Here is a 24490-nt window from a genome sequence, read left to right as displayed (position 1 = left end):
TTTCAGAGGGCTTGAAGGATCACTTAAGAGGTTATTGGTAAGCTCTCACACTTTGTCACGCAAACTTTGTTACATTTTATTTGAAAGGTTCTACCTCATTGTGTGTGTGGCTGAATTTGTAACTGTTATTAAAAACTGAAACATAGCATAAATCAAGAGCGAGCACTGGGGCAGATACCTACATAATGTAAGAATGAGATGCACTACGGCAACTCCTCACTGTGCTCATGCCCAGGGAAAATCCCCTCAACTGCTCTCAACTGCTCACGGGGCAGCCGTGGCCTACTGGTTAGCGCTTCGGACTTGTAACCGGAGGGTTGCCAGTTCGAACCCCGACCAGTAGGAACAGCTGAAGTGCCCTTGAGCAAGGCACCTAACCCCTCACTGCTCCCCGAGCGCCGCTGTAGCAGGCAGCTCACTGCGTCGGGAGTAGTGTGTGCTTCACCTCACTGTGTGTTCACTGATTCACGGATTGGGATAAATGCAGAGACCAAATTTCCCTCACGGGATCAAAAGAGTATATATACTTACTTATACTAATACTCTGCTTACAGCAGAGAAAAACCTTCATGATCTCAAGTGCAAGTATGATTTCTGTTTTAATCAGTAAAGATATTGTGGAAACAGAATGTAAAAAACAGGTTTAGTTTCCACCTTGTCTGTATTGTGATGACTAGTGTTCTAAATGACTGCCCCAGATTGTGAAATGATTTCCTGTGTCAGTTGATCCCTCTGCTCTGTGGACTCCAAAAATGTTAATGGGATTTCAATATGTAAATTTCCATTTAAAAATTAATAGAATAAAACAACAGGAGCCTTATATAGCACAACCAAATCATGAACGATTTGATCAATATTTCAGAGGCATGAAAATCACTGGATGATGAATTGCATGGTTGATGCTATTGCCAGATCTTCTTTTGAAAAGCTGATGACAGCCTTAGATTATCTACATGGTGATGGCAAAAGCAGTGTTGATGTTATAAAAGGTCCTTTTCAAATGCAGTCCACTCAAACATAATTATGATGTATAATTAATTGACAGGATCCCCATGACCCAAGTGTTAGTGAGTGTTAGTTTGTGGAGGTCAAATCTAATCGAAGAACATGTATGAAAGAGATGGACTGAAGCTGCACATTGCAGCGTTCAAACTCGTGATGCATTTTTTGAGGAAGTGGCGTGTTAACCTTTGAGTAAAAGGCTTCATGTGTGGAATATTAACACTGTGCATTTGCTTAATGGATATGGTTTGTGACAGTCCCGGCAGAATCCATTATGTAGCCGTAACAGCCTGACAGTAAAGCCATTTTGTAGGGGAAACCTTAAATATCCTAGTAATTAATTTTTGTTTTCTGTGACGCTGTATACATTTCAGAATTCGAAAAAATAACTGAGTCATCTATTCCATGTACCCATTTCAATTAGATTTCAGATTTCCCCCCCCCCCCACAAACCTCACAGGCTTCTTCCCTAAAATATCAACCAGCACCATTGTAAGTTTAATCATGTTTTAACCTTTCGGATCGAACAAACGGAGGGAGAGAGAGAGCTGAATGAGTTCCATTGCAGTGAGCGGATCTGCTTCGGTTCACCGAATCCCAGCTTCTCTCCTTGATCTTAACTGACAAGGCTCTTGCTAACACATTAGTCTCTAGGGACTTCTGCTGGAGAACTAATCCATTAGGGACAGACAAGTTTTAATAGATGGTGAAATATCAGAAGGTGGTGATGTAATGCCTGCTAAACACAATAAATATGACTGAAGCTCACCACTATCTCTGCCCCACCTTTACCTGCAGAAATGTGTGAGTTGACCCAATGGAACAATTAAAAGCAGTGGCTAGACTGATCCCATCATTATCAGTTAAGAAGTGCCACTGAACTTTCCCTGAGTTAAGACTGTGTTAAATAGTAGTCTGACAGAGATCATTTGAAATAGACTGTACCTGTTTTACATTTGTTAGGCAAGGTGAACTTGCAACGTTTTTGTACTAGCTTAATTTGAGGTCATTATCAAACTTTCATGTGTGACTAGGAATGTTCTCTACTTTGGAGTCTGTCACAATCTATTACTGTCTGATGTGAGACATATGCTGCAAGACAATGCAAATATACTGCTAGATTTATATGTGAACAAGGTTAACAGGTGCAACCAAGGGTGTGACAGCAACCAAATGCTGGTGACAAAATGGGGATTTCACATACCTAGTGTAGTGTCACTCAGCCAAATATCATTACAGATACATTCCAATACCGTTAAGATATGTGTGCAAACCAAGGCCTGTTATGCTGAGACTATTCACATATAGGAGATCACTGATGGAAAATACTAGTGCCAGAAGACAGAGAGCCTGGACGACGTACCGCATTATTTAATTCACTGGTTTAAAGACTGAGCACTTATAGCCTCTATCACAATCTGGATTTTGCGGCTCCTTTTCATCATTCTAATTAACATTTCAAACTTGATTGCAACAGCTGACAGTGTGTCTGTGCCATGAACAGATTGAGACTATATGCTCCATATGAGGACAGCACATACTAACAGTATACACTATAACAGTATACACTAGCACAGACTGTCTGGTTTATTATCCTTTGTAACAATTTTAATTAGCTTAACATATAGCTGGGCCGAATTGTGGAACAACCTGCCTTTTCACAGTAGATCCACACCAACTATTTGTGCTTTAAAAGTTAAAAGAACACATGCTATCAATGGCTAGTGTGGAATGTGAAGGCTATATATATATATATGTACATATTATTTTAGTGTCTTGTGTCTTTATTCATTTTATCTTCTATTATCTATTTATTAATTTTTTTTTTTTTTTTGAGCACTTTGGTCAACCACAGGGGCAGCCGTGGCCTACTGGTTAGCACTTCAGACCTGTAACTGGAGGGTTGCCGGTTCGAACCTAACCCCTTACTGCGAGCGCTGCTGTTAAAGCAGGCAGCTCACTGCGCCGGGATTAGTGTGTGCTTCACCTCACTAATTCATTGGGATTGGGATAAATGCAGAGACCAAATTTCCCTCACAGGATCAAAAGAGTATATATACTTATACTTATACTTTTAAATTGTGCCATGTAAATAAACTTGACTATGACTATGACTATATAAGACATGGATATAATCACCAAGTGTCTCCTCAGAGGCAAATGTCAATAAATGAGAGTATAGAGGCAACTCAAAATTATCTGTCTGCCGACAGCAGACATGTAGAGCCTTCCAACTTCAAAGACGTCTGTCTGAGCAGACACCACCCACAGCCTAAAACCTTAAACCACCTAGCCTTCCACCTAGTCTCTCAAGGCCCAAAGTTTTTGCTATGGTTTTATGTCGCTTTCGCTCTAGATACTTACTGGATGATGCAACAGAAACTATTCTTGGCTGTCATCCAAACCAAAGCAGACCTCGTTAACGTTCTATCTCCAAGAACTGACAGCATTTTCATGAGTAATGTTTTTGTTGTATGGATGTTAAAAGCAGTTGTTCTTAGAGAAACTGAAAATCTAGCACATTTATAATGTATTGACATACTTATAGCAGACTCTGTTTACACAAAAGATTGGGGGAAAGTATGTAGATCAAGCCCTCGGGAGATGGAAAAACTGTCATAGAATATTATCTATTTTATCACCAAACAAGTCAACCCACCTAAATAAGGCCAAGCTCTTTAACTTTAAATCTCATTCATGATTTAATCATAGGCTATGTTTTAAATATATCCATTAGAATAAGTTTATCCTAATCCTTTTTAGGAAAAGTAAGTAAGCTCTAACCAGGCTAACTTAAAAGCAGCAGATTTAGTTTAGACAAATAATGAAATATAATGCAGAAATGTAAAATAAAATACTGTTATATCACTGGCATCACTTTCATTGCACTTTATGGCCTATAAAACAATCTTGAGTGGAGAAGTCGTTCCATTTACCAAACAGAAACAGTAAACATAGTGGATGCTGCAGCTGCAGAAATCACTTGAAAGTCTGATGGTTATGACAAATGGCTTTGTAGCGTGCTTGCTCATTACTGTTGTGATGAACGGCACATGAAGAGATCTGCAAGTCTGCACTCTGCCACCATATATCATAACGCCAGCCAAATACCCTGGGAAAGCAGACATTTGTATGATCAGAGATGGAAACTTCAGTGAGAGTAGACTGGCTGGTATGATCACCAGCACCATGTTCACACTGTACGCTGGAAGCTGATCAATGTAATGATACTGTAAAAAGAGAAGCTGGCTGGTAATGTTTGCTTGAGAGGTTACGTAACCTATAAACAAAATAAATAAACAAACATTATGACAATGGAATCAAAATAAATACAATTGTGGACTACTGGGGGTAGGTGCCCACCCCCCCCCCCCTTTTTGTATCCCCCTGTTTGAGTACATCGGAGGTTTTATGAATGAAAAGAAGTGTGGCAGAGGAATTGTCCATGAACATTACAAGAGGCATTAACTGTTGCCTAGCAACACACATGTGGACGAATGGTGAGAGCCCCAGATATGCCTCAGTCAAATCCACCGCTCCTCGAAGAATGTGCACCTTCAAACTCCTCCAGAGTGATAAATCAAAGTCAAGGCCTTGGTATCTGATGGCCCACAGAACATGAGAGCTAGGCCTGTGGGACATGACCCATCAACTTCCATCAAACCTCTGATTGATTGCTCAATGATTAATGTGAATCTTCAGTATCCAAGACGAAGCAGTTGAGTTCATTAAAGACTGACTGATGGAAGGTCATGTATATTGTTTTCTATTGTGTAAGAATATCAAGGGAGATTGTATGACTGCTATCATCCTCTAGTTGAACTCTTCACACATCAAGCTGAACAGTGAGATTTGAATGTCATGGCAACAGTAAACAAACAAACAAAAACTAGTGTTGCTGCTTCCTTAATGCTGTTAGGTTCCATAGATGTGTTAGGACTTACAGATCACCAGTGAAAGAAACATGGATAACACTTTATTTTAGCGAACACATGTTAGCCATTAATACATAATTAATATGTAGTAATGCTCAATAAGGTCTGTATTAAGTGTCATTACACATTTATTAGGTCTTCATTCAACAATTTCTTACTCTAACTCAATAGGTGAATTATTATTGGTAAATCCTGAATAAGCAAATATTTCATCTTAATCTAAGGTTATTGTAGTATGGATCTAAATAGAAAATATACAGCCTTCTAATACATATGTTATTATTCTGTCACTATACGTCACATATTCAGACAGTAAACTCTCCATTGCGATCCATACTATATACCAGTAACCTTAGATCAAGATGGTTGCTTATTAAGGATTTACCAAGGATAAAAAAAGATTTTTACATGCATTTTAACATGATTTTAAGAAATTGTTCAATAAAGACCTAATAAATGTGCAATGGTGCTTAATACAGACCTTGTTAAGCACTAATACATAATATTAGTTATGTATTAATGGCTAAAATGTGTTCATTAAATGATTGCATGTATGTAGTAAGTTTATTGCTAGTAAGTGGAGGTGTCTCCATGGCCGTAAGCTCCACAAGGTCACAATTCCACTGCTAGTGCTCAGTGCCTGCTTCATGTGAGTAGATTTGGTCTCTTGCTGTGTTTATCAGCTGCAACACAAATGACAGCCAATGGGGACTGGAAAACATCAGTAGTATGAGGGGTTTCATAATGGATTCACATCATCATGATGATGGAACATTCCAGAGAGGACAGATTTTTTTAGATTTAGATTGAAGTACTTGAAGGATTATTACAGAGGTGCTACATGTAATAATTGTAAAGACTTTGACCATACCAAAATCCATTTATGCATTTATATGCTATTAAACCGTATACTGTCATGAGTGGTGAAAATCATAACTTATAGAGCCAAATTATTCTCAGATCAGCAATCCCTCTCCAATATCTTTATACACAAAACTGCCAAAAAGTAATCCAAAAGCTCAGTGTTTATTTGAGCTGTTTCCAAATGCACAGAGTTTGATGCTGTCACCAAAGGCCGCTTTACTCGGCAGCATGAGGAAGATCCCATAAATAGAGATCATGAAACCATGACAGCAGCTCTGAAATCGAAAGAAATAAAAGAGGATCAAGATAATAAAACGAGTTCATCCTGTCGTGTCTATGCTGAGGATGCTGACAAGTTAATGTGCAGAAGTTTGAAAGTGTTGTTTGTGGTCCTGTTAATATCCTAATGGGCTGTTGCACTGTATTTTATAATAATAATAATAATAATAATAATAATAATAATAATATAATTTGCTGTGGTTCATATCTTTCATTATATTCTTTGCTGTCTATCACTGATATGTGCCGTGTCTTTTAGGGGCACAGGTTAAATTGGAGCACAGACAAACACACACACAGACTCACACACACACACACACACATGCACACACACACACACACACACACACACACACACACACACACAAAAGAACTGGGAGGCAGATAAGACCAGGTGAAGTCAAACACAATGTTCCTGTTCAATGGGCACATTAAACAAGCAGATTTACCCTCCATCAGAGGAGGTCCCAGGACTCACTTGAAGAAAAACAGTACAGATCTGAAAGTGTGGGCAGCTTAGCAGAGATGCCTTTTCAAAACGCACACACGCACACACACACACACACACTGAGCAATCTTATATACCACAGAGCACTGCTGTTAAGATCCTAGCAGTCCACCAGTCCCATGTCCATCCACTGCAAACATACACTCTCTCTCTCTCTCTCTCTCTCTCAAAGTCAAAGTCAGCTTTATTGTCAATTTCTTCACATGTTCCAGACATACAAAGAGATCGAAATTACGTTTCTCACTATCCCACGGTGAAGACAAGACATATTTTACCAATTTAAGTCCACAGACAAACATAACATTCAAGTAAACAAAAAAGTAAGTAAATAAGAGGGCACATATAATAATGAAAAAAAATAAGAGCAGCAAAATTTGGTTGAAATTGTGCAGACAAATACTAGTGCAAAGTCAGGCCAATAAAAGGCTTGGGTAGTTCTGTTTGACCTAAGTAAGAAAGAAAGTGACATAGTGGTGCAAGTTATGTAAGAGCAGCAGAAGTGTTGTGTTTCTCTCTCTCTCTCTCTCTCTCTCTCTCTCTCTCACACACACACACACACACACACACACACACAAACACACACACACATATCCTGATGTCCTGATGCCTTTGTGTCTCTGTCTGTCAGTCTCTGCACGCCCATTCCAAATTGCTGTAGCTCCGTTGTTAATTTACTGTGGTGCCATGGAGGGAATTAAAAATCGAGCTTCGGAAGGGAAGCTTGATTTGCTGAGTAACACAAATTCACAGCATCCCCAGTGGAGGAGATTGTGCTCATTCAAGGCGTTCATGTATGGAAATGCTGCACCCACCGCTATATCTGGAATATGGGATTTCAGTGCAGTCAACTGTAAATCATTTACCTTTAGATAAAGACAGGCCAAGCAAATCCAGAATACTGTTAAACAGACTTGGGAATGTGCTTCTTTTTCTTTTTAATACAGCCTGACAGTGGATTAGTGTCATGAAAAGAAATTCAATATGTTCATGTCATTAAATAGGCAAATCAATGTTTAAGGATGAGAGATTTTGTATGCAGATTTGAGTCAGCTGTTGTTTCTTGTGCTGTGTGTTTTTTTACAAGTATTACGCCATAGTTCTCTCAGGGGAGCCAGTAAATGAAAATGAAAAATTAGCTGTGGAATAAGTAGGTTCATCAAAGGCTTGCAATCTAGTCTCTGAAATTAATTGATCCCATGTTCTTAAAGATAACACCGGGCTGTGCAAAGTCAGTCACAACATTTATTGTTATGTCAGTGTTTTTGCACCCAACCCCGCCCCACACACACACACACAGACAGTACACACACACACATACACACACACACACACACATACACACACCACACTATTAGCTGACATGCGGGGTTAGGTTTAGGTGCAGTGAAAATTGAGTGTATGTCATTGGCAGTGGGTGATACAGTATGTCTGTGGGTGTGGTGGGTGACTACATGTAAGGAAAGAGCTATTCATCTTTGAAATTAAATTCTGTGTGAAAGCATTCCTTGTCCATTAGCCATTTTGGTCCACAATATCATATTCCATGTAGCCTGCAGTTATGCAATCTTAGCTTACATTCACAAACTATTTTATTTGAAGTGAAGATGTCTGTGGATGTAATGCTGATCCAAGGAGAGATGTTTGAACTTGTCTATGGTCATAACTGTCTGCAGAACCACTTAGCCACAGCAGAATAACACAACACCAAACATTGTATGTGTGTGTGTGTGTGTGTGTGTGTGTGTGTGTGTGTGTGTGTGTGTGTGTCTGTCTGTCGGTGTGTGTGTGTGTGTGTGTGTGTGTGTGTAGGATTTAGTCCTCTCAGCCTATTCAGGTTAATGAACTCTGCTGAGACACTTGGTGTGAATATTTAGTCAGGAGCACGGCCTCCTCGCCGTGCCGACGTGTCCGGATGCCGGCACAGCGGATGACGGATAATCTGCCAGCGAGGCTATTTAGTCCAGCTCTCCATCTCCCTCAGCACGCCCTCCCCCGACCCGACGGCCTGGAGTGTGTGTGTGTCCCTCGCTGACATAAATAACGCCCGGGCAGGATGTAGGACCTGTCACCTCACCTGTGCTCCATCCGCACCTAATGTCACCCAATCATCCGACACAGAGTGGGGGATTGATGCCCGAATTCAGCCCAGTCCGTCCTCCAAAACACCCCCCCCCACACACACAGACAGACACACACCCACACACACACACCTGGCCACAGAAAAAAATATGGAGCCTATTATTTTCCCCTCAAACAAGCAGATATTCCCCTTTGCATTCACTATTTATTCATCAAGTGATGATGGATGGCATTATTCCAGATGGGCTGGTGTTGCATTACAATGTGAGATCACTGTTAGCTACTGTGATTGAAAGCAATAGCTATGCAGCACAGGGAGATGGAACAGGGAGAAACACATCCTTAGAGGCTTATTTATTGATTTTGTCCAGGCTGTTAGACCACATCTCATTTTTATGCTTTTCCTGTTTTGTTTTTTGTTTGTTTGTTTTTTTTTTTGTATATTTTCTAGCCAACGTGATTGTCTAATTTATTTGTTGCCACAAATCTGCCGCCAAATTCACCAGTAAAAAAAGATTTCTGACTTCAACACTTCACATTTGAAGCTTGACAACTCAATGTGTGTGTCATCAGGGTTGTGAGATGATCAAGTATTGTTTTGTCGTGTCTCTCAACTCTTTTTGTGTGATCTGATCATTTTCCAGTTGTCTGACCTGGCCTTCTTTGTCTCATAATATCTGAGAAACATTATCTTCCTCTTCCTTTGTAGAAGCGGGGGGACACAACTTGGCTCTCTTTCCTAATAGCTAATTTCTGGAGCCCATCCTGCAGACTGCCCCTCTGCTTCTTATCTTCTAAGAATAGCAGGCCAGGGAGATGTGGAGCTGCAGCTGTTCCTTCAGAATCTCATTTACCTGCTGTCGCGTCCCTGCTTTGAGACCACATCGGTAATTAATAGCTTTTTCCCCCCCTCCCTTCCCTCTTTCTCTCGTTTCAGAGGCATCTTCTGATGAAACACCTTCAGCCATTTATCCAGTGGGCAGTAGGACAGCCAGCAGACAGACCAGCGTTGTTCTCCTGAGACGGACACTCAGTTTTGCAGTTTTGAGGGGCTGTTGAGAAATCAAGAGGAGAGCAGTATGGGTGGCAAAGCAAGGGCAGTATGGGTGGCAAAGCAAGGGCAGTATGGGTGGCAAAGCAAGGGCCAGTCTTTGTAGGGGCTGGAAAATATAGAAGCAGCAGCAATTCACAAACACGCGAAGAGGAATGCCCGTGTTGTTTTATTCATTGATTGCTCTTGCTTTGTGTCGAGTCCTGTGATCGCACGCCCCACCATCATAGTCTCCAACACACAGGCCCCACCATCATAGTCTCCAACACACAGGCCCCACCATCATAGTCTCCAACACACAGGCCCCACCATCATAGTCTCCAACCCACAGGCGGTCTCCCCTAATGGCATCTTGATGAAATGCATTCCTCACGAAGAACAAGCACAAGCACAGCCAGCTAGTGGCACAAAAATTCAGATGCCTTAATGCCAATATTCTCTTTAAAGAAGATCGAATGTGTATATGTGTGTTGTGTGGCTACATACTGTATGTCCTACCTGAAATATATCTCTCTCTCTTTCTCTCTCTCTCTCTCTCAGTTCTCTCTCTGTGTGTGGGTGCCTGCTGGCCCTCTGCAGTGGTCTACGGTGCTATGAGGACTCTGCTCTAATTGCAGGGGAAAAACGCAAGTGAATAAAACAGATTATGCAGCACACACATACACACACACACACACTCTCAGTCTCTCTCTCTCTCTACACTTGGATTCCCCACTTCCCCTGGCCTCTCTGGGGCTCTGCAAATGTCTCAGTGTGTTCAATTAAAAACCAAAAGTCATTAAAAATGTAACCACCTCGAGACTACTGAGCTGCAAGAGATGTCGGAATTGTCCCGAGTCTTCTTGCATGCTCCCAGGGATGCATACGAAGGTTTTAATTGTCTTCTTGTGAAATTTACATTGAGGGTGTGCCATTGAAAATTATAATTCATCCACAAATAATGTAACCTCTTTCTGGCAATTAGTATGGAAAGCATCACTTCCATTTTTCAAGAATGAATTTCTACCTAAATCATGCATACCATTCAAATACGGGAACAATGGATGTATTGTATCACGTCAGCTAATAAAATATGAATGTATCCTTGTTCTTTGCAAATATTTTCATCACTATGTTCAGCTGAATCATGCTTCATCCACTGCTGACTACCCATAGATTCCTCTAAATAAATCTTCTCTTTAGGCTCCTTCCTTAGCCTGTTAGACGGGATAATGTCTGCCTCCAGGCAAGTATCTCCCAGTTGTTGTTGCAGCACACATTGTTAGTTATGGTCAGCCAATCCACCAGCCAATGAGCAACTCAATACATATTGTAAGACAACCAGTTTTATGTGTGAATAATTTAAATACCTGTAGTTTATTCCTCTTGAATAGTCATAGGCCCCTATGATTAATTAAAGAGTTATCAATGAATGTTTAATTTAGATTCATCAGAGAGCACAGTAAGCATTATGCTGAGGAGAACTCCACCTCCATTTGGCACCTCCATTTGACCACACTCAGGCTCCTCTGACTATAACGAGTAGTCTACTGCGACCAAAGTCTGAGCATATAATAAAAGCAAATGGTGACACAAAGTAGTTCAGAAGTCTGTAGGCAATAGAGGTCATACTCTCCTCTGGTGGCCCACCAGCAGAGCACTGTAGACTACAACTTCAGCTCCATCTTGTCCTGAGGTAAATAATACTGATGTCAGACAGATAAACTCTCTGGGAGATAAAAGTTTAATTAACTCATCAGGCAGATTTGGTGTTTTGAACCTGTCACACTGAAAAATAGCTGGCTGACAGTGATGGCATCTCATCTTACTGTAATTGTGTTTTGGGATGACTAAGTCTAGAACAAAAAAAACATAAAGACAAGCTGGCAAATCAACCAAGACAATCCTGTCAACAGTTATATGTGGCAGGAACAAGGCGAAGGGATAAAATATATTACGTTGTGAATGAATCTGTGTGGAATGCCAAAGTCAAGATGCATGTCAACTTTGTCACACACCATAATCCCCCCCCCCCCCCCCATGTCAAGCTTTGTCAGACGTAGTGATTGATTTTTAAAAAATCCTTGCATTCCTGTAGCTATACTGCTGTGGGTCTGAAAACATATTTTACAAATGGTTCCAAATGAGGAGAATTTTTCAATTTACACAACGGAAACACAGAAAGAAAAAGAGAGAGAATAGCACCGCTATTAACTATTAGCCACTATTTTTTCCCAAAAGCTGGTGGTCACAATGTCACAATGAAATGGATTTGATAAAGACTCTGTCAGTTTGCACACTCCATTCACCAAATCCCTGGAAATCTCATGTTCTCCCCTCGGCTCAGGGCAGTTACAAGCCAGGGCAGCTTCCAAATGCTGCATATGCACTTTCCCTGGGCTGGCTAAGGGCACTTATATAAATATATATGAAAATAACAATTCTGGCAGCACTCATGTGGTCAGCATGCCTAGCCCACAGCAGGAACCTGAAAGTGAGGTGTTGGCTCCATGGAGGGACATGGATTACTGCAAGGTCAGCCCTGTCGTCGAGCTCAGGGAACAAACAAGCAGCCATGCCTGGCCCAGAGGAGCGCATTCACTGGTCCTCACAGGGCACAAACGCTTCATCATGGTGAAGCTCCATGGTGGTCCCTCAGCCTCTACAACAAGAAGCTCCAGAGACTGGACTGGAGCCAATCCTCATCTCACACCGTGGCTAGCTGGGGTACTGGCAATTGGTCATCATGAGCTAATCATAGAGCTTTTACTAAAAACCATAGAAACCAAGAGCTAACCAAACACATATAATAATCATAATAATAATCATCATGTAGGCACCAAATAGGGCAGATGTAGGATCAGCAGTATACTTCAGATCATATACTTCACAGCTGGAGCGTAAATGTTCGGTCTTCTTGGATTCTACAGATTATGTACATAAAATTAAGTAGTAAAACACAGAAACATCAATATTAGTATTTATGTTATGCAGTAGAGAGTGAATGTAGAGGACAAGATGTGCTTTCTCAGAGTTGCACATAGAAGGGACATAACGTACATGAATAAAAAATAAAAAATGAGAATTGATTCTCATTAAGACTATATGTGTGCTTTAGTGGGTGATCTCTAAGCAAAGACCATTAAAGCAACTGTAGTTCATTAAAAAGAGAACATGGGTTCATGTGCTATCTGCACATCTGAGCCAACATGTGAAGTTGTTATAATGACATTGCTTATATTTTTAGTAGTATTATCATATGTTGGTTAATCATCTGTTGGTTAATATGGAATTTCACTCTCATTATTTATGTACATCATACAGATTGTTTGGCTACATATGTATCAAAATATGCTTTATTTAAAATAGCACAATGTAGGAATTCCTCTTCCTCAAACAAGTGGATACCCATCCAGTGTTGCCCAGCACAACACCTGGCATTCTGGGCGTGCACCTGCAATGAGTCCATTCCCAGCATTTCAGTATAGTATCAAAAGGTATCATTGGTCAATTCACTTCATTGTGATGCTTTAAAACTCAACAGTTCAACCGAGTGAAGAATGAGTATCGGTAGTGCAAATGAATCCCCAATGAGCTAAGGAGCCTCTTTCAGAAAACCAATGTGATTGGTTCACAATTTGTGCACATGACATCTGGCGTGTGAGTTCCTTGAAGTAGTTGTTAGGAAGATACCATGGAAATGAACAGCAATGTCAGAGAGCATGCCATGTTTATGGTTTCAAGGCTTTTAAAAGGGGTTTAAGGGTTATGTGACTCACAGTACGCTATCTGCAATGCAGCACAGCACTCTAGTGGTCACAAGGGGAATGAAATTGCATGTGTGTGTGTGTGTGTGTGTGTGTGTGTGTGTGTGTGTGTGTGTGCGTATGTTTATTCTAAGAGTTCATCGTGCAGGTCCATTATTTCATGAATGAATGACACCACACACCAGATGTTACCAAAGCAATCTTCATTAGTTGAATTGTTTGAAACATAGAACATGAACTGTTCTGAAGAATTGCAAATCTGCGCTTTCAGAGTTTGGGGGAAAAGAAGGGAGGAAAGTTATTTTCAAGTTATGTAAAAGAGGAAAAATGCTAATTCAAATGCTATCAAAGACATCTAATAGTACGTTTTACATCAAGTAAACATCAAGTGTTGAAATGCACATTGCTGAATCCATAATGGTGACAGTCTAATGGAGAGGAGGAAGTGACACTCTTCCTGGAAACTGAAATAATTACCTGCAGCATCCCTAACATGCCTCTTTCATCGTCAGGCTGTGCCTGCCTAAGATTGACTGACTGATCTAGAGAGAGGGAGAGAGGGAGAGAGGGAGATAGAGAGAGAGAGAGAGAGAGAGAGAGAGAAAGAGATGAGAGTTATGACTGTAGGCAGGGGCAGTGTGTCATATCAATGAATCTCTATGTAATCTGTGAGGCAAGTGACCCAGAGAGACTCCTATTAACCTCAACTGAGCTCATTCTTCCAGCACTAGAAAGGCATGCCCTGAACCTTCTCACACACCCTTTGATTCTGACATGACCAATCTGACAGGGGGAAAATACCATGGCAAGAACAAGCTGGCTGGCATGAAAAGTTACACGGCCACCTGCCAAGCACCGGCCAAGCACCAAAAGTCTGGAATGTCACTAGATGGCTGTCAAATTGCAAATGAGCCTGACACGGAGGGGACAAAACTGTTGTTTATAGATTTAAATGTATATTCTACCCTTTATTTTCTCTTTATCAGCTTCACTCAAATGACCTTTCAAACAAAAATACTTACTATTGTAATAAAGACGACATTTACAGAGTTAATTATACCCGTTTTAGTCATATCTACTTAACTGAATGGATTTACAATGTCTATCACATATAATCCCCTCATTAGAAACAAGCTGTAAAATGAATGGCTATGGCTTCCTGCAAAAGGAAGTTGGAACAAAGGACTGCAGGTATATGCAGAAATGAACAACAGAGGGGATGAAATGTAATTTTAATTAAATTCTGCCATGTAATCGTGCTTATCTCCTCCAAGCGGGACAATTCTACACGTATTGTGCAGGGGTGATATTAAAGCCATCATAGGCACACAGGATGTGGGCTAATCATGAACATGTGGTATGCTGGTTAGTTGTATTACTGCCTGGTATGTGTCGACTTCTATCTCATAATTTTCTGTGAACACAAATCCCATAAATGTTATGAGCGGAGCTTTTTCATGTCTCTGTTTTGAGGGATGAATCACCTCACAGCACATTAGCTGATATTAGTTTCATTATAATGTCAACAGTCGAGGGTGAGTTTATTAAATTGTGCCTTTGACCAGGAAAAAACAATGAACATTTGGGAACTCATTTAGTCTGAACGAGCCACACAGGATGTAATGAAAATGTCCCTACCGCTGAAAAACCCCATGGTGATTCTGCACCTCATGTGTCATTGTCAGTGATAATGCAATATGCTCAGCAATACAAGACACCACTGTGTCATTTTTAAAGAATCAGCCTTAGCAAGCTTTATAAATCACTATATTCTGTACTTTTGCCCCTGCAAGACCAATAATACATTTACTTTAATTAGTATGACTAGTGCTAAAGAGAGTAGATATATGGAAGGTGGATAGTCAATTACAAAATTGTGTTGATGCACTAAGTAGCCTCTCCTGTGCCAACTATAGATCTGACCCTCCCTGGAGTTTTGCTGACAAAATGGCTGCCCTTATCTCTCTGACACATTTGGCCCAGATCATCTGTGATGGACATTTGGCCTTTGAAAATAAGATCGCCACCCCAAAGCAGCAGTTAGTAACTCTGGAGGATAAACTTCCAGGGTAGTGTGAGAGAGTGCTGGGGGCCCCCTCTGTGGCTCCCCTGTCCTTCGCTGTATCACAGGGGATAAGCTCCAAATCAATCACACACAACCAGGCATGGATCACGCCCCGCTGCGATTGATAGGTTGCTGCAGCTGCATAAAAAAATGTCATAACATACAACTGCATGCACGCAGCAGACTGATTGGCTTTCAGGCAACTGTCCCAATGAAAAAAAGGGTGGTATGCGCTTGTTACAAATGAAAATGACCTACATAACCCCTTGCAGACCTTTTAAAGAAATTGCATGGCGGCGTGTGACAAACAGCAGAGAGCCAGAGGGGAGTAACCATAAATGGGCTGTAATCAAATACAGTGACCACAGATGGAGACTCCAACCCAGAGGAACACCTTCATTGTGACATGGAGGAGGAGGAAGAAGAGGAGTTGGAAGGCCAGTGTTTTGAATGAATGTTACTCCAGAGAACAAGCAGATAAAGCAGCAAGGTCCACACTGGGGAAAGGACTAGAGCCTTACTTATTTCAACCCATATTTCCACTGCCAAACATTATTTGTGGTCTAGCTTGGTTACAAAACCACATTTCAGCATGTTGTGCACAGATGTGTGGGTAAAACGATATAAAATCAAAATCGGACACATTGGGTGCAGCTGAACAGCCCTGCAGAACCACAGTAAGAGGATTCTATTCACCTGTCACTCCAGATGGGTCTCAGTTGCTGTGTCCGTATCGGAGAGAGAGAGAGGAAAGGAAAGTGTGGGGGGGGGGGGGGAGTGAGAGAGCAGATAGAGAGGGGGGAGGGGGGGGGGAGTGAGAGAGCAGATAGAGAGGTCGGTGAAATGAGAGGGGAATCATGGGCGGCTGATGGAAGTGCGGACATGGCAACATCTTCCAGGTAGAGGCGAGGCTTTGCACACCCTGGAAATAAGACAGCCGAGGCAGCAGCCGACTGGAGCACAAAGGGAGGCCTCGCTGAACATGACACACAAAGTCAAATCCACTGGGCTCAGCAAAAACCAGGACACATCCATTAGGGGATCTCCTTGCCGAGAGAGTACAAAACATGACGTGTGGGATTTATACATATACATTTATTTAATGCAGGGAGTATATGGAGACATTTATTTATCTGGTTATACAGTATAGGCCTCCATCCAAAATGTACAGTATATTAAGATGTGATTAGTTATTAATGTTACTTTAATTTTAGTACAGAGTTCTTTCAGCAGATGCTTGTCTGACTTCCAAACATTTCTGAAAAGGGTAGTTTGGTAGTCAAGATAATTTAAACATGATTGGTAGCAGCCTCCTGAAATAAAGTGGAGTTCATTGAAGCATTTAAAGGTGTTTCCTTTTCGACTAAAATTAAGTACAAGCCAGAAGACATGAATAAAACCATTTTAATTAAAAGTAAGACATTTAGCTGGTAGTTAAAGGTGAGGTAAACCAATCAACGAGAGAATACACATTTGTGGTGACATGTGGTAACACTTCAAGATGGTAAATGTTCAAAATTATCGAATGAAATGCATAAAGTTGAGCATACGGTCCCAATTACTGCATGAATTCTTCAAGTGTCTGTTGCTGAAAGGCACTACTGTGCTGAAAGCGTTCTTCAGCTCCTCTAAGATGCCTCAATTAAAGCCTTATTAAATTTTAAAGAGTTTTTATGGCTACCCCACAGCCATTGAAAGGTCAGTGCTGTCATGGTGAGATTAAAATTTCACTAACATGGCTGTTAATGGTCTCTATCCAAATGTGCACACCACACAGCTTTAGCACCTGTTCTTCAACAAACTCACTGTAAAAGCTAATTTAATTGTGATGCTTGAGCTGAAAATTTAACACAGATTGACAACTGCAGGTTGGGTTTTTTGAAAGGTTCAGCCACAAAACCCTGCAGGGCACAGTGAAGGGCGCAACACCCAGCAATCCCAACTACCACCACTATGACCAACGCATACTGGAAGTTACTTTATGCATTCAAATGCATCAGCAGTTCATGAAGCAAATTAGATGAGATGACTCATCATGAGAAGGATAGATAGATACTTTATTGATCCCCAGGGGATATTCAAGAAGGTGAGCAATTTGAAGGGGTGGACACATAGGTAGGTAGCCGGTAGTGCTCAGAGTGACTGGTGGGAGGGAGGGAGGGAGGGAAGGTTTTTCTATCATAAAAGTATGATGATACGTATCCTTGGATATTTTAAGTGGGTACTGAAATCTTGATGCTTTTAAGTGGGTATACTGCAAAGACCTGTGCATCACTACACCACTGGTGAGACCTCAGCTTATATTTAAAATGTCTTTATTTCCTGTTTCAAGACTGGTCATCTCACTGGCTCCCTCAGCCCAATTTTCCCTCATAAACTGTTCATCCATGTCAAATTAGGCTGAATGCTCCCTCAGCATCAGTGTCGGCCCTGGCCTTACTCACATAACATGCTGTCGGGGTTCTAATGAAGGGTGGGGCTGTGAAAACTGACCCAAAGACACACACAATCATTTCAATGTTACAATCCAGTGCCACATGCCTTCTTGGTTAATTTCACTTTAACATCTTAATAATTTCTTCCTCTGCCTATGACAATCTTTTCCACAAAACTCCATATAAATGTGTCAATAACATTTGAAGATATGAGAATATCAGCCTATTATCTGAGATTCATTGAGAGTCCTTATTTTTAGTGAAGCTGAAATTACAATAACAGTAAAACAAAATAAATAGTAGACAATAATTGTAGCTAAAGGTATAGGCCTACAAATAAAACAAAACAAAATAAACAATAAGATACATAAAATTGGCAAATATGTGAGGGATTTTTAAACAGTTCTTCCTCCACACATGTTAATGTCTGTTTATAACTTTTTGAGATATTGTGCTAATAGACAGACAGGCAACACAGAATGATGAAAACATTACCTAAATGCTGGAAGTACTGATGTGAACATAGGGCTGAGGAGGGAACATAAGGTGATAGAACATAAACACGCTGCCAAACAGAATACGTACAGGCTGGGCAAAGCCCAACAACACATGTCAGCAACACAGGTATTTCATTGCAGCAACTTAGATCTCACTGGACTTTGACCTTATGTGGCCCTTACCCATTTGTAGGTTTGCTTTGTGTACGTTTACTTGTCTGGTGCTTCTGTCTGCAACCACCACCTCTCACATTCTAGTTTAAATATATTATATTGGGCCTTTCCAAGACATGCAATAAGATATTTTATCTCCACATCATAACAAATGAATGTAGATATATCCTGACATACCGTGTGAAAAATAAATCTATGCAGCGGCAGCTTTCTAGTTAAGTCACCCATGATAGTATGGGGAATTGTGTTATTTTAGGAACGATTCATATAGATTTTTGCAATTGGTGTTTTTTTACTTGCTAGGACCCCATTGAATACAAAACAACCTGTTTCCAATTTTTTTCTTCATTTTCAGTGCCAAAATTCAAGATGGCGGACAATATATGCGGAAAAATAATATAAAGGCTTAAAGTGGTCAACATTTTGATAAATATACACCTAATAAGGTAGACAAGTGAGATACAGACTATTTTCAAAAGATGTATTGCATCATTTGCCAAAAAAATTGGAGAAAAAATGAAAAAAAAGAGAGAAAAATCTGCATCTTGTTTCATTATTGAAGAGTTCAACAAAACATTGTCATTGTCACTCAAGTATTTATCCTCACCACTGTCACTGTCTTTTTAATATTGGTGTACATCTCCTCACAGCCTTCACACCTGCAAAGTTGCGTTGTTACTCTTTTACATTACATTACATTACATTACATTTGGCTGACGCTTTTTTAACCAAAGCGACTAACAACATGGTAAACAGTAAGTTTTAGAACAATTCTCACAATTTTAGGACAGTTTAAAAAAACACATTAGAGTACAGTAAGAATAAGTGCGTCGGTGAGTGCTGTATTTTAACAGTTACTTGTCAGTTTAAAACGGCTGGTGAGTGCTAGGATCAGTAAGACTTGTTGTAAGTGTTGCTATGAGAGTAGATGTTCTCTAAAGAGCTGGGTCTTCAGGAGTTTTTTGAAAGTGGAAAAGGATGTCCCTGTCCTTGTAGGAACTGGCAGTGTGTTCCACCAACGAGGAACAACAGATGAGAAAAGTTTGGATTGGCTTGAGCGTACCGGTGGTAGAGCTAGACGTCGTTCGTCAGAGGAGCGCAGCGGTCTGGAGGTAGTGTAAGTCTGTATGAGGGCATTCAAGTAGGTGGGAGCAGAACCGGAGACTACTTTGTAGGCAAGCGTTAGAGACTTGAATTTGATGCGGGCCGCCATAGGTAGCCAGTGTAGCTGGATGAGCAGCGGGGTAACATGTGCCCTTTTGGGTTGGTTGTAGACCAGGCGCGCCGGCGCGTTCTGGATCATCTGAAGTGGTTTCACTGCGCAGGCTGGGAGACCTGTCAGGAGGGCATTGCAGTAGTCGAGTCGTGAGATGACTATTGCCTGAACCAGAAGTTGGGTAGCATCTTGAGTCAAGTAAGTCCTGATTTTCCGTATGTTGTAGAGTGCGAAACGGCATGACCGGGCGACTGAGGCAACATGATCTGAGAAGTTTAGTTGGTTGTCGAGAACAACTCCTAGATTTCTTGCAGTCCTGGTCGGTGAAACAGACAGGGAGTCAAATTTGATGTTGATGTCGTGGTGTATGGTAGGTTTAGCTGGGATGACCAGCAGTTCAGTCTTTGAGAGGTTCAGCTGGAGGTGGTGTGCCTTCATCCATGTAGCTATGTCTGAAAGGCAATCCGAGATCCGTGCTGAAACCAGGGGGTCGTCAGGTGGAAAGGACAGATAGAGCTGTGTGTCGTCTGCATAGCAGTGGTATGAGAAGCCATGCGAACGGATAATCTGTCCCAAGGAGGTGGTGTAGATAGCAAAGAGGAGGGGGCCCAGCACTGAGCCCTGGGGGACCCCTGTGGTGAGATGGTGAGGTGCAGATAGCTGACCAAGCCATGATACGTTAAACGAGCGCCCTGTGAGGTAGGATTCAAACAAGGAGAGAGCAGTTCCGGAGATTCCCATGTCAGCGAGTATAGAGAGAAGGATACGGTGATTAACCGTGTCAAAGGCAGCCGATAAGTCAAGCAGAATGAGTACTGATGACCGAGCGGTCGCCCTGGCTTCTTTTAAGGATTCTGTTACAGACAGCAGAGCCGTTTCGGTAGAGTGGCCGCTTTTGAACCCAGACTGATTTGGATCCATACTCTTGCATGAACACCTTATACTGCATTGGCTGGCAAGACAACAACACTTCACAAGTTCCACAACAGCCTCTGGTGCTGGTGGAAGTTTTGACAGAACAGGAGCCCATTGCCCATCAACAATTTGTCTCCATCCCAGTGATGGTGAGTCAAGAATCTTTGGAGCAGGCACTGTATCTTGTGCCCAAACATTTGCTTGCCTGTGTGCTCTCAGAATTTCAATTTAATTTCAGTTATAGAGCATTAAAACATTACACATGTCTCAAGGCGCTTTACACAGTGTTAAACATTCAGACAGAGCCCATGAGTAACAGGGGCGTGCGAAAACTCCCAAGAATGGGAGAAACATATAGGATGAAACCTCAAGCAGATCCACGACTCAAGGGCCTGACCCATCTGCCTGGGGTCAGTTACAGGACAGTAAGATCTATATACAGAGAATAGAACATGGTATTTAGAGCCACCTGAGGTATATGTTACAAAGTGGTTGGATGGTTACATAACCAGTATGATAATGCATGAATCCTATTTAGTGTTAAGTTCAAATAGTCCAGTGTAGGGGATGAATTGTCCATAGGAATTAGGAGTTGTCATCGGGCAAATAGTGGGTCGCTAGGCTGCGCGGGCAGAAATCCGAGCATGGGGACAGCAATAGGCGATGGTAGGGCAATCATAGGGATGGGATTTCCCTAGTTCCCGAGTTTTTCCACTCCCTGGTTGGGTTTTAGAGTTTTAAACATGTTCCACCGAAGGGCTTTAGCTGTTTGAAAACCATGTTTTGAGGAGCTGACACACACATTTGGCCTCCATTGAGGCCATTCAGGGCAAGCGATGCTTGCATAAGGCGCACAGCAGGTTCAGAGGAAGCTTCTTTCCTGCAGCTGAAGTCTAGCTCTCCATCCCAGTGACAACCAACCAACTAAGCCCCCCCCCCCACCACTCCTGTCCAATGCCTCCTTGCCTGTGCCTGTTGAGGTGTCCACGACCATGGCAACGGTCAACCTTGTCAACCTCCCCAATGTATGTTGTTCATACATTGTTCACGTTACATAGCCATATTTATTCTGCTCTTATAAGGTAACTGCTAATACACTGCACATATTTATATTACTCTAAACCTCTCTACTTTATATAAATCAACTGTATACTACTGTCTACACTGCACTATATTTCTTGACCTGTCTATGCACCACCTGTCTATACTTTGTATATCACATTGCACTTTTCTCCTTTTTTGCACTTCTGGTTAGACGCAAACCACATTTCGTTGTCTTCATACTTGTATTCTGCAATGACAATAAAGTTGAATCTAATCTACTCTAATCTATTGGGGTGAGTGCAGAACATTACTTTAATTCAAATGATTATTAGGTTATGTGAAGGAAACTTTTAAATCAGTCAATGTGTTTTTCCGGGTATGCCAATAAATAGCATAATGGTGGTTACACCCATCACTGGTTGATAATCATGACATCTCATGTCACCCATGGTCATATTTATTACCTAAGTCATTCAATTTTATTAGAAAATGTATGTATATAATGATAATACCTAACGTATATCCATTTAAAATGTTTAAAAAGGCGATTATTTGCAATTTTTGGTGATATATCCGCCATCTTGGATTTTGGACCTGTGCAGTCCGGGAAACAATTGGAAACAGGTAGTTTTGCAAACTATAGGGTCTGAAGAAGTGAAGAAACATAATTTGCAAAAATCTATATGAAATGTTCCAAACACCTTTTTTTGCTACATATCGCCCTGCACTATGAGATCACACTCACAGTCAAGAGAAAACTGAAATGCTTAACCTAATGCTTACATTAGTTAATGCTACCAAATATGTGTGTGGGGTACATTCTGTCTCCAGGCAACCGAAAAGAGATTTCTCTGATTGAATGACTCCCCAGTGACCACAGCAGGGGTGGATTTAACGGATTACAGTGACCCAGCCTGAACATAATATCTGGATATGGCCACAATGATTAGCCCCTGTTTGCAACCTGAATAGTATATTGCAAAAATAACATAACATCTCACTGGCTTGGGGTTGGCTACAGATCATTTGTTCCATCTGTTTTGAAGCTGATTTAAATATTTTGAGCCCAATCCAAATGCACATCCTTGGCCCTATCTATTTATAGAGTGTACCAGTTTTGCATTTCCTTGCAACACAAGTATTTTGGGGAAAGGCAAAACTATTACTGTGAGGCGGATACAGGGTGGCGCTGGGATGGGCGCACCACCCCCAGATGCCTTGCCCAGACCCGCAACACCCCCCACCCCTAAAAATAAAATAGAATAAAACGTGTCATACGAAATTTATTATTTAAGTCATAGTGCATGGGGGTAGCTGTGGTGCAACTGGCTGCATGCATATGGAAAATTATCTCAATTGTTTCTCAAAAAATGCCGTTTGTACAGCAGCTGTTGAAGTGAAAAGAATCTTACTTGGAGGTGTCTGAAAATAGGCCCTGTCTCTTTAAGCTATTGCGCATGTGCGAGAAAAGGGAAGTTATCTTTGTTGAAGGAAACCAAGTTTTCTTACAACGTTAACGTTGCGTCTGAATTGTTTTGAAAAACCACCACCGTCCAGGCGGTAAGTCCCTTTTGTGTAGCTTAATCAGTTGGTATTGCTCTTGTTTAAATAGACATTACTCCACACATATCCTATAAGCCTACTTCCAATCTGTGTGAAACGGCTAAACTAGCTTAGCTTCACCTTAAGCATGCACCGGTTTATGCGCCAATTATTATGGGGAATATATGTTGACGAACAGTTCCATTGTTTGCATTGCCTGTCTCTCCTATTTTTTAAGTCACGGTTTGCTCCTGTCATGCATTAATGAATGAATGTCTGAAACACGTTACCCTGACTTTCCTGCAGAATCATGAATCCCCAACCGCTGATCAAATCAAAACAGGCAGAGAAAAGCATCAACGGTGTGTCAACCCAGGTTGTTTGCACCGAATTCAGCAATTATATCTTCGTTGTGCTGACACAGTATGGGAAGATTGGGACATTGATATCAATAACTCCAGACTCCAAAACTGGTGACATTACCACGCCAATGTACACATCAAAAGTTCTGCTGGGAAAAGATGAGGTAGGCTATGCTGTTTTCTGTAGCCTATTAACTGCGTAATTGTTGTCACTGAGTTGGCCTTTTGGTGGTATAACTCGCGTTAAATGATTTGCCAAATAGTGAGTTATTGTTTTGGAAAAACAATGCTAGGCCTATGCTTTTAATTAACCCAAATGTCCCCCCTTGTTCCAACAGGCTTTGACCCACGTCTGTGCGAAGCACCTTGCAACCTTTATCTCGCAAGAGTCAGGCAGTCGGCCAGTGCTTCTCGGGCTGGCTCTAAAAGACAGCTCCATTGAATCAATAAACATCATGAAAGAACTGATCAAAAGTTGCCAAGTTTGGTGACTTGAATGGACGTTGCTTACACTCGACTTGACTTATCTTGAAGATTAATTCAGTGTAACATGTAGGAAGTTTAGGCTATATGTAGCTAATTTTATCAGCAATGCTGGAGTCTGGTCTGCTTTTAGCCTATTGCCTGGCTTGCATTGATAATTTTCTATGAAAAATATCAACTCTTCCCAATGCATGTTTGGACTGTATTATATTTTGTGTACTTTGACATATTCAAAATAAAAGATGTATTTCATTATATCACTTTGTTGATCCATGCATTAGCCCTCTAAGCTT

The 24490-nt window shown here is 41.2% G+C and overlaps 1 protein-coding gene across 1 annotated transcript; it reads left to right on the top strand.

Annotated features, from left to right (window-relative positions):
• The first annotated feature begins 23232 nt into the window (after window positions 1-23232).
• Window positions 23233-24454, top strand: psmg3 (proteasome (prosome, macropain) assembly chaperone 3). Its single transcript, XM_042085400.1, has 3 exons — window positions 23233-23370; window positions 23659-23878; window positions 24053-24454. Exons 2-3 carry the CDS (start codon window positions 23663-23665, stop codon window positions 24203-24205), a joined length of 369 nt encoding a protein of 122 aa, XP_041941334.1. The 5' UTR covers window positions 23233-23370; window positions 23659-23662; the 3' UTR covers window positions 24206-24454.
• Window positions 24455-24490: the final 36 nt, after the last annotated feature.

Source organism: Alosa sapidissima, chromosome 3 (genome assembly GCF_018492685.1).
Source record: "Alosa sapidissima isolate fAloSap1 chromosome 3, fAloSap1.pri, whole genome shotgun sequence".
Taxonomy (NCBI): domain Eukaryota; kingdom Metazoa; phylum Chordata; class Actinopteri; order Clupeiformes; family Clupeidae; genus Alosa; species Alosa sapidissima.
Note: the sequence above shows the minus strand (reverse complement) of the source record. Positions and strands in the feature narration are given on the sequence as shown.

Bases quoted from the DNA above. Each gene is read 5' to 3' on its own strand.
- psmg3 (XM_042085400.1), top strand. From the start codon at position 23,663: ATGAATCCCCAACCGCTGATCAAATCAAAACAGGCAGAGAAAAGCATC. The intron at 23,879-24,052 runs GTAGGCTATGCT...TTGTTCCAACAG, and splicing joins TTCTGCTGGGAAAAGATGAG to GCTTTGACCCACGTCTGTGC.